Here is an 11,629-nt window from a genome sequence, read left to right on the forward strand (position 1 = left end):
CTTTGTCCAGCAGTGGACGTCAATGAGGGTTATCGTTTTTATACTTAACAGTTGGCACCCCTGGCGATTGACAGGACCTTACTCTACAGTGGCGCCATCTTGATGAGTGCAAATGCGATAGTCCTCCTACCACTTTAGCGCTCGCCAGTTGGCGCCACTGTCTTCGCTACTAGCAAGTGACAGGACCTTACTCTACAGTGGCGCTAACTGGTGAGCGCTAACGATAGCCCTCATTAAAAAGCAAGTGTCAACTGGGTTTGTTCCGGCGTTTCTTCTCAGCACTTGCCATATGTTTGTCTCGAAGCGCTGGTAGGGCCCAAAAGATAAGGAGACATGCAAAGTGCCCCAAGGACTTTTAGGTTTTTTACTGTATTTGACGTTCATAGGTGACGCCAGTGGTCAAAATTGAATTTTGATTGATTTTTAATTTAAATCAAATTCACTCAAAACTGGGCATTTCATCTACATCTACAATCCCATCCTCAACTTTGATTTTGCCTTTCTTATTTTTGATACTAAACTTGGCTACAGCACTGTCAAAATCCTCGTCATTTTCGATTTTCGAGACTATTTTGTGCACCTTCATCTGATGATTCTTCAAACTATTAACTTTAACGTATTTCTTATCACAAAACTCACAAACGTGTGGCTTTATACCGAAATGCACCACTTTTTTATGTCGCGTCAATACGTTGTTTTCTGAGTAACTTTTCCCGCAATATTCACAAGAGAATCTTTTATTTAAATGGCATAGCATATGCTTCTTCAAATGCTTTACATTTTTATTGCAAACCTCACACTTTTCTACTACCCCGTCATCTTTCAAATTCCTATGTTTTCGGTCGGTGTGCCGATTCAAAGCCCCTTTTTGGGCGAATTTCACACCGCACAATTCACACTCGAAAGGTTTCACACCGCTGTGCGACAAAACGTGGCGTTTCATCGAATATTTGCAAATGAAATCTTTATCGCAAATTGTGCATTTGAAAGGCCTTTGACCAATATGTGCCGTTCTTAAATGCTTCACAAATAAGCCCTTAACGAAAAACCTTTTTCGGCAGACTTTGCACGTGTACTTATCTTTGCTTCTGTTATGTACAACCGCTTTATGCGCGTTAAAAATACCTAACGTGGGGAATCGTTTTTGGCACTGGTCACATTCAAACGGCATTTCCCCCGTGTGTTTCTTTATATGTACAGTCAAATGCTTTTTCGCTGTAAAGGTCTTAGGGCATATACTACACACAAACGGCCGTAATTTTTCGTGCACAGTCCGAATGTGAGAACCCAAATTAGTTTTATCGTTGAATCCGTTCCCGCATATATGACAAACGAAGGTTTTTTTCGTGCCATAATGTCCTTTCAAATGCGTCCTTAAAGACTGTTTGTACGAAAATTCTTTGGAGCATATGTCGCATTTAAACATTTCAGTTTTCGTATGTGTATTTTCATGCATTTTCAAACAGTATTTGTCGTTGAATGTTCTCTCACAGTAACTGCAGGCGAATTTTAAGACTCCAGTGTGTTCTTTTTTAACATGAAACACTCTAGTTTTGTAACTTGTGAACGTTGCATCGCAATATGTACATTTCAACTCGAGGGTGCATTTCGTTTGTATGTGTTTTTTTAGCGATTTCTGATCTTCGTACGACCCCCCACAGATTTTGCATGAGTATAGAGTCCCAGTGTCGGTTTGCACGTGGATTTCAAGTGATGGGTCGTATTTTTTTATGGTTTTTTCGGTTTTTATTCCTGAAAACAACAAAAGAATAGTTATGAAAAAAGTTAAATGGACGCTTAATAATAAAAATAAAAACTTTATTGTATGTACACCGCACACAGAACAAGAACAAAAAAAAATATTGTATAAACAAAAAACCCAACTGCGTAAAAATGAACTAAAAAGATAAAAACAAACCTTAGTGTTCACAAATGCAGTCGGAGGCATCAATAACTAATTCTTTTTGTGAACACTAAGGCTTGTTTTTATCTTTTTAGTTCATTTTTACGCAGTTGGGTTTTTGTTTATTCAATAACAATTTTATTTTAATCTTTTTAGTTAAATTACATACATTTTTGTAAGCTATTTAAAAATCTCTTTATTTTGATACCCCACTCGATAGGTTTTGAGAAAAAAATATTTTTTTGGAACGTTTATCTCAATATCTTTATTTGTTACTATACAATCAATCAATACACTAGGGTCGTATCGCCTCAATCTCTCATCTTAAATGTCGATTGAATGACATACACCTAACGTTCTTTTGGAAGACACTATGGCGCCTAAAATCCGCGATTTTTTTATTTTATTTTTTTCATTTTAATATAGCCAGTGTCACTTTCACGATTTAGACGAATCTAAAGACACCTCTCACGCTAAAATCGGTCAAGCCGTTTAGGCTGTAGGCCGTGCCAAAGAAATATACATACATAAGCTTGAAAGACATAACCCTCCTTCTGGCGCAGTCGGGTAAAAAGAAATAAACAGGGACAGTACAATTCAGGCGGTCTTATCGTTTAAAGTGATCACTTCCAGACAACCAATGGAGACGACGAATTTTTTGTGCATAACAAGGCAGGTATTTGACCGCAATCGCACCTGGTGTTAAGTGAGATGCAGTCTAGGATGGTACATATTTGCCCTGTAAGTGCTTATTCACTCTCGCCTTGAAAAGGCCCGGATTATAGTGTACTTACTTTTTGTGACTCTTTTCTTCTTCTTCCCATTTTCTTTGGCATCTTGTTTTGTTTCTAGCGGCTGTAGTTCAATCTGGATGGATTTGCTGTCTTCTGTAACTGATAATAAAAACTACTATTGAATAACAGACAAAAAAGGGCTTAGGTCCAGAACAGACGGTGAAACGCAACAGCAACGAAACTGCAACTTTCTGATGATTCTGATGAATGAAACTGAAAGTTTCAAACTGGTCGCGTCATGTGTGGTCTCTCAACGGACGCTACGGCAGAAACTTAGATGCAACTCAAAAGTAACTAGCAGTTGCAGTTTCGTTGCAGTTGCGTTTCACCGTCTGTTCTGGGCCTTAGTGTGAGTTTACAACAAACGTCGTAACTAGCGAGTGCGTTAAAAAAATATTAAGATTTTAGTTCTTTAAAGTTTCCGCTAGGGGCGCTGTACAATCCGTCATACATTTAATGTCACTTTTTCACGCAGTCGACATCGAATGCGTTTGACGTAAACTCACAGTACGCTCCTATTCACAAACGATGCTTGCGTAAGTGAAGGAGCAAATCGAACGCACAACGTTGAATAGAGCTCTGTGATTGGTTCGTGTGTCACCCTGTGCGTCCACGCGCACGGTGAGACCTCATATATCAAAAAATATTTCAACAAAATGCTTATAAACTCATTTTATTACAAATAGTTGTCAAAATCTTCATTTACCTTCAGATTTTATGCCTGCTGCCTGCTGATCGTACAAATCTGAAAACAGAAAATATTTAATATTAATTATATTACTGTAATAATAACCTTTTCAGAAAAAAATGCAACTATTTCGAAAAACACAACATTTACAGATCGTTTCATCCACTCGGACGCACCCCACCATTCTTCCGCGAATGTTTGAGTGTTATCGGTACACGCTAAATGCTCCATGAGTGCACACGCACACTACAGTAATGCCTTACGGATTGCTCGGACCACACTCCCCGCACCCCGCGCGACCGGGACCAAACATTGCTGGGGCGCGGCCGAGTGGACGGAACGATCGCGATCTATTATTGAACTTACCATCTTCTTCCTTTTTCGTGATATCATCCTCAGGATTGTCGCATTTTATTTTAATTTCTGTAAAATAAAAAAATCACCATCAGATTTTTTATGTTTCATTATTAAAAAAAGAATTCAATAAAAATAACAAGTATAAGGACACAAAATCAACTTACCAAATTCATCATTATATTCAGCATCATAATCTGAAATTATATACATTAGCATTATACATTTAAGTTGTAAAATAAACGTAAGTTAAAATAAAAATAAATTGTAAAATAAATTATCGAGATAATTACGCTTCATGATAATTATCAGATAATTATCGGATAATTATCAACATAATAAGATACATTTGTCATATTGTTTCATGAGAAATTCTGATTGCGAATGTTGCTTTATGATTTTGGTTGCTGATTGTTGTCAATTTATATCCCTTGCTAATCGCATAAAGCTTGGAAAATAGTTAAATATTTTGACGCTAGATAACTGTGACCATTGTGAAGCTAAATAGATAGGTTTTATAACTATCTATGTTGACTAACGCCCACCACTAGACGCTAGTGCGGAAATACACGTTCGAAAACTTCGAATGCAGTTTATTTTCATGAGCGCATTTTTTTGTTATTATCAACTGATCATTTTCCATCTGTTATTATCACGATAATTATCATGATAATTATCGTGATAACTATCATTGTTAATTATCCTTTCGAACCCTGCCTTAAAGTGCTTACTGCTTGATTTACTATAGGCCATTATATTGGCATTGGCAGCGTTGCAATGAGGGTTTTAGCGATTGAAAAATCCGCCAGATGGCAATACGTAGACGCGAGGTCCAAATGCTGCATGATTGGTTATTTTTGACATGACATTGACAGATATGTCAAAATCCACCAATCACGCAGCATTTGGACCTCGCGTCTACGTATTGCCATCTGGCGGATTTTTCAATCGCGAAAACCCTCATTGGATGGTTGTCCGTGAGTGCGCGCGCAAACTACAATGATGACGCTCGGATTGGTCGGATGAAACTCCCCGCACTCCCCGCTTCCCTCGACCCCGCACGTCTTCGTGGATGAAACGAACTATAGTTTATTTTCTTTTTTATAAAGAGCCTTTATTATTTGAATCAAATTTTAGAATAAAATGTTATTCAATAATTTAAACATAATTTATATTATTTACCCATATCAAAATCGGCTTCAATTTTCACCGGTTCCATTCCATTGCTGATAAGTTCATCTGTAAATACAAAAAAATCTATGTCTATACTGACTGACTCACTCACTCATCACGAAATCTCAGAAACTAAAGCCCGGTCCGTGAGCACGTAGAATTTTGTCCAATGACCTCAAGCTACCCATCCTTATCGCTCGCGCGTAAGCAATATAATTACGCGCGAGCGATAAGGATGGGTAGCTTGGGGTCATTGGACAAAATTGAATGTACAAGTGCTAGGAGTCTCAAATTTTGCATGGGGGTTCCTTTTAGAACGTAGGTGCTCACTAAGACGGGATTTTGCAAAATTCAACCACTAAGGGGGTAAAACGGGATTTTGCAAAATTCAACCACTAAGGGGGTAAAACGTGATCCACGCGTACGAAGTCGCGGGCAGCCGCTAGTAATGTATAAGGCTGGTTTTAGAATCGCGCTGATCGTCGGCGCTGACTGATCAATATGTATGTAATTGAAGGGAACGTTCCTGAGTGACGCTGATCGCTCGGCGCCGACGCTTCATACATTTCGGCTGTCAGCGCTGACGGTCAGCATGCGTCAGCGTGTCTCTAAAACCAGCCTAAATCCTTGTCAGTGATAAAGGCTTTATTTATAACTGAAATACTCACTTTTGCAGTAAACAGCAAACTTCTTCTCGCACTCCAAAACTTGCTTCTTGAAATCGACTGCATGTCGTAGCTTTTCTATGCACACCTCACAGATTGAGTTGCTAGCGTCTAGTAACGGCTGCTTTATCTGCAAAAAGTATTGAAAAACTCATTAAACTAACGCCTGTATTCACAAACATTACTATGAGGTCTCACAGTGCGCGTGGACGCACAGGGTGACACATGAACCAATTACAGAGGATTCAATGAAGTGCGTTCGATTTGCTGCTTTACTTAAGCAAGCATCGTTTAAAAAAAACTCAAACTCATTTATTTTTGCAAATAGGCTTTTAAAAAGCACTTTTACACGTCCCAGTATCAACCCTACCACTGTTTCGGGACAATAAATGGGCCAATGCTGAGAAGAAGCAGCGCAAGAAACTCAGTCACTATTGTCAGCCTCCTTTTAGTTTGTGAGTACGGGCATAAGCCACATTAAGTTTTAATGCTGTGGTAACATAGTTTTTTTTTTATTGTAAAGAAAGAAAGAAAGTGTTTTATAGCAAAAAATACAGTTAAATTTTAAATTCAGGTGACTTAGTAAGAAGTTGTGTTTAAATTTAAGGCAAAATGAGTTCATTACTACTCATATTTAAATTGAAAAGACAGATGGGAGAAATTTAGTTTGTAATGTAGTTGTTTTGCAACAAACAAGGGGACAATATTTAATAAATAATAAATAAATGTTAATATTTAAGAAGCTTTCCAGTAACACTGATGACTGACTAACGAAATAAACTTAATAATTACAACAAAAATTAGTCCATTCCCAACATTGTTTAACACTAGAGTACACGCGCGGACTACTATAGTAAACCAGGGTAACATTTTACGCTATAACTTTTTGAAAACTTGCGCCAGAGAGCTGGCATTCCAGGAAAGCCTCGTTTACTAAATTTGTCAGTAAGCCAGTAAAGCTTGGGTCGCTAGAGTCTTCGCACTTTTCTAAAATTGGCCGTCAAAACTGCGGGTCTACTCAAAAGCCCGAAATCATTCGACAAAAAAATTATAAAAGACTTGCTACAAATGGATTTACACCGTGTACCAGGCCGTAGAAAGTCATGAATACTATGACAGATAAAAAACTAATCATATTTTTTCAGTAAATTTTTTTTTGTTAACATTGGTCTCAGAGTGCAATGAGGATCATTTCGATTTTTAGCTGTGAATGCAGATTTATAGGGCTAAGAAATCCTTAATACACAGTGCAAAAATTTTTGTTCTACGACAAAAATTGACGAAGTTATGGCCAAATTACTAAAATAGTTCACTGACCGCCCGGCGCGGGGACGATGACGTCATTATATCCGATCCGAACGCTGCCGGTGTACTGCGTGGATAGAAAATATTTTTTTCTAGCCAAATTATCAGTTTTAGAGAAAAACTTGTAATGACATTTATTCATCAGAATAAAGTAAGCTATCGACAGGTAATTTTTAAAAATGGAAATTGTGAAAAATAACGCAAGAAATCCATACGCTCATACGATTCAATGGCACGCAGAGACGCGATTGGGGTCTCCGCGGTGGTATATTTGGCGATTTATTCAAATAAAGTGTACATAAGTGTTGTTAGAGTCATATCTTCTTCCAAGTAAAATATAAAAATGTATAAGTATTAATTTATTTACTTCTAACAATAAGGTATAACTTCTAACAATATGACATTGCTATGAAAATCATTTCGATGTACACTTAATTAATACCTACCTGTTATTTAGTTTTTCTGAGTTAAACCTACGCACCTACCTATCTATTCGCCGTTCCCATGGGCGGGCCAGCTGCTGCAGGAAGGACAGCCGCTCCGTGCTGGAAATCTATTTAATCTTAGCCTAGAAGCTGGGTATGACTACCCCGCCCCTCTCCTCTCCCCAGGTCATAAACTGGGCATGACTTCCCCCTCGGCCAGAAGTTGGGTATGATTTAACCCCCCCCCCCCCCCCCCCCCCGGCCCGAAACTGGGTATGACTTGACCCCTCCCCCTCCCCCCAGGCCAGAAGCTAGGTAAGGCTTGCCCCTACCCCCAGGCCATAAGCATAAGCTGGATATGACTCCCCTTCGGCCAGAAGCTGGGTATGACACCCCCCCCATGCCAGAAATGCCAGAAACTGGGTATGACTTGACCCCCCCCCCCTCCCCCAGGCCATAAGCTGGGTAAGGCTAGCCCCTCCCCCCAGCCCTAGAAACTGGTTATGACTTGACCCCTCCCCCCCCCCCCCCTCTCCCCAAGCCAGAAGCTGGGTAAGGCTAGCCCCTTCCCCAGTGTTGCCAACTTAGCTACTTTATAGCTAGATTTAGCAACTTTTTGATGTCAGGCAGCTACAATTTTTTTTAACTTGTAGCTAAACTATTTAGCTACTTTTTCTAGCAACTATTGATTATGATATATTTTTACAAAGTTACGGTAGCGGCATACCCGACAAACAAAATTAGTATTAGCAATTACGATTCGACTCACTTAAATCGGTAGATAATCAAAATATTGTCTTCTTTTTTTTGTTAATTAAGTAGTCACAGTATTAAAGTTAAGTTGATTAAAGTTTATAGCTGATTTATTTACTTCAGTGTTTTATTTCTTTAGTATTTTATTTACTTCGGAATTCAGCTACTTCTAGCTACTTTTTAGGGAGAAAAAAATACTCAATCTAGCAACTTTCTGTTAAATTCCTAGCTACGAGCCTTTGGTAGCTGTTGGCAACACTGCCCTTCCCCCAGTCCATAAGCATAAGCTAGGTATGACTCCCCCTCGGCCGGAAGCTGGGTATTACTTACCCCCCCCCCCCTCCCCAGGCCAGAAACTGGGTATGACTTGCCTCTCCCCCCTCCCACCAAGGCCAGAAGCTCAATACTCAATACTCAATATGTTTATTGCTTCCTTAAGTACATTTAGGTGTTACATATATTTTATTTGGAGATCATTAAGGACCCTGTTGGGCGCTGCAAACTTAAAATCTAAGGAGAGGAGGCTTCTTTTTATAGATAGAAAGTTATAGTTTAGTTAGGTACATCGTTAATTAATTTTATCGTCTAGATATTCTTTTATGGTGTAATAGCATTTCGTAGTTAATAGCTCTTTTAGTCCTGTTATGAATGTACTATTATTATTTTCTTTTAATAAATGATCGGGCAATTTGTTATATATTTTTATGGCCATATTGTAGGTGCTTGAAGAAGATAAATTTAGGCGGATGGTTGGTATTTTTAATTTATTTTTATTTCTCAAATGATATTGTGGACATGATTCTTCGCGTTTGGTAAAAAACTCAAAGTGGGAGCGGACAAATTTACAAATATTTAAAATGTAGATACAAGGCAAGGGTAGAATTTTGTACTTTTGAAAATAAGGTTTACAACTGACTTTGGGCTTGATATTTGCTAATATACGGATTAGTTTTTTTTGTTTTATAAATAACGATCGAACATCTGTGCTATTGCCCCATAAAATAACCCCGTAACTTAGCCAAGCGTAACCGTATGCGTAATAAGTTACAAGTGCAGTCTCTAAATCTGTTGTCTTCTTAACCTCTCGGAGAGCGAACGCGAAGCTTGATAATTTGGACTTAATTTTTTGTATGTGTATCTTCCAATGCAAATTTGTATCTATAGTTAAACCGAGTAGACTAAAATCTTTTACTTGTTCCATATTAATGTTATTAAAATTATAGTTAAGAGTAAGTGGTGTCTTTTGATGTGGGTTAAAGGTCATTAGTTTCGTTTTTTCAAAATTGATTTCTAGATTATGTGCTCTCATCCAATTTGATATTTTATTAAATAATTTATCTAATTTATCTTTTATATTAATGTTATTTCGGCAAGTCGTTAATAGAGAAATATCATCTGCAAACAGAACACACGGCTCCTCCATGATCTTGGGGAGGTCGTTAATGTATATCAAAAATAAGAGACACCCTACTACACTGCCTTGCGGTATTGATGCATTAACTGTTTTTTTATCAGATCGGACTTGTAAAATTTTTTGGGTTTCATTATCAAACTGTTCTATTTCGACATACTGTTCCCTATCCTTTAGATATGACTTGAACCATGAGTGTGCTGAACCGCGAATGCCAATTTCGTATAGTTTAGATAGTAGTATATTATGTTGTACTCGGTCATACGCTTTGGTCATATCGAGTAGGATTCCGACGCCATATTGTTTTGCATCTAAGGTTTTGACTATTTCTTGGGTATATTTATACACTGCCAGTGTTGTAGAGCGGTTTTTGCGGAAACCGTTTTGGCTATTGTCAAATATATCGTATTTTTCGCAAAATTTTGTAACTCTATCACAGATCGCTTTTTCAAATATTTTTGAGCATGTGGGCAAAAGGGCTATTGGACGGTAATTTGATGGATTGGTTTTTTCATTTTTTTTGTAAATTGGTTTGATAATTGTTTTTTTAAGTAATGATGGGAAAGTACCTTCAGTAAATGATTGGTTAATCAATAGTGTCAGTGGCAAGGTTAACTCGTCTGCACACTCTTTGAATAGATTAGGTGGTATTTCATCTATTCCGTGGCTGTGTTTATTCTTTAAAGATTTTATGATTTTATTGATCTCGCGAGAACTTACCGGACTTAGGAACATTGTGTTTTCCGTGGGATTCATAACGTGATAGTTATATACGGGTTGGCTAGAGTTGGTGCTGCCACCTGGTGGATTTTTTGGGGTCGAAAGTTCACCCATGGATGCAAAGAATTCATTAAAGTGGTCAGCGACTTGTTTTGGGTTTGAGCAAAGATCACCTTTTATTTTTATTTTAATGTTTCTTTTTTCTTTTAGATTTAATATATATAATCATAAGCTGGGTATGACTTATCCCCCCCCCCCCCCCCCCAGGCCAGAAACTGGGTATTAGCATCATATTAAGTATTATTATGTTCAATACAAACAATCATTAAGTTACACTCACCCCAACCGCGTCTCCGCATTGCATCGAATCCTATGAAAATGTGGTTTTTGGACATAGCAATACTTATTTTTCACAATTTTTATTTTTAAAAATTACTGGTCGATAGGTTACTTTATTTTGAAGAATAAATGTTACTAAAAGTTTTTTTCTAAAACTGATAGTTTAGCCGGAAAAAAATATTTTCCATCCCATTAGTACGCCGGCTGCGCTCGATTCGGATATAATGACGTCACGCGGCCTTGCGTACGTTGTCTTTTAGCGGCAAAAACGGCCTATGTTTATTACTTAATATCTTCGTAAGTAATGGTCCGATTTGGATAATTCAAAAAGATATATCTTTCTTATGTCTTAAAGATTAACGTAGATACTTGTACAAGTCCCAAAAAGCCCACAGGTAGTAACTTGAATAAAACCAAGATTCCAGTGGCAAGTCTCATTTATTCCGAATTTATTTAGTTTTATTGAATTTTTTACAACAGTACTGATCCTCATTTTGGTCCAAAAAATTTACAACTTTTAAATCTGTTTATAATGTTTGATCCCAAATAGTAATATAAAGAAACTTTGATAATAAAATAACTATAATAAACACTTTTATCATTTACATAATTATTCTATTCATAAATTGCTTACAAACTGATTTACAGTGATTTTAAATTGGCTTACCAGAGTAGGCCGCGCGCTTAGATTAAAATCTAAGGCCGCGCGTGTATTCGTGTAAAAAAAGGGGCGCGTGTACCTACTGCAGTGTTAACCACAGAAATCTACATATTTACTGGCAAAAACATAATAACTGGCAAGGAAGATTAAGTTATACTACATAAAATAGAATACATTTGAATGTATTTAAATACAAATACAGCTGAATATAGCCCACCTCTATGTCGAAGGCATCTCGTAACATTTTGGCGTACACTTCCACTTCGGTTTCATAAATATACGTATCTTGCAGGCTTTTGAAATACCCATCCTTGTGGCAGCAGCGGCATAAGGCATTTAAGTTCCATATTTCTGTGTTTTCGGACATGAAATTGATTTACTTTGAGGAAAAAATGAAAAATTTCGATCGCCAATCCAAGCAAGTGCAAGTACACTGAC

General features: G+C 37.6%; 1 protein-coding gene across 1 annotated transcript; it reads right to left on the reverse strand.

Annotated features, from left to right (window-relative positions):
• Positions 1-2,656: 2,656 nt before the first annotated feature.
• Positions 2,657-11,625, reverse strand: LOC135085588 (uncharacterized). Its single transcript, XM_063980361.1, has 7 exons — positions 11,409-11,625; positions 5,581-5,707; positions 4,922-4,978; positions 3,907-3,936; positions 3,752-3,808; positions 3,404-3,442; positions 2,657-2,796 (listed from the first exon to the last, which is right to left on the reverse strand). The coding sequence occupies exons 1-7, from the start codon at positions 11,556-11,558 to the stop codon at positions 2,657-2,659; spliced, it is 600 nt and encodes a 199-aa protein (XP_063836431.1). The 5' UTR covers positions 11,559-11,625.
• Positions 11,626-11,629: the final 4 nt, after the last annotated feature.

This window comes from Ostrinia nubilalis, chromosome 29, assembly GCF_963855985.1.
Source record: "Ostrinia nubilalis chromosome 29, ilOstNubi1.1, whole genome shotgun sequence".
NCBI classification, from domain to species: Eukaryota; Metazoa; Arthropoda; class Insecta; order Lepidoptera; family Crambidae; genus Ostrinia; species Ostrinia nubilalis.

Coding starts and splice junctions, on each gene's coding strand:
- LOC135085588 (XM_063980361.1), bottom strand. CDS start 11,558: ATGTCCGAAAACACAGAAATATGGAACTTAAATGCCTTATGCCGCTGC. Junction 5,708..11,408: donor GAGATGCCTTCGACATAGAG/GTGGGCTATATT, acceptor TACTTTTTGCAG/ATAAAGCAGCCGTTACTAGA. Junction 3,443..3,751: donor CACGAAAAAGGAAGAAGATG/GTAAGTTCAATA, acceptor TTCTGTTTTCAG/ATTTGTACGATCAGCAGGCA.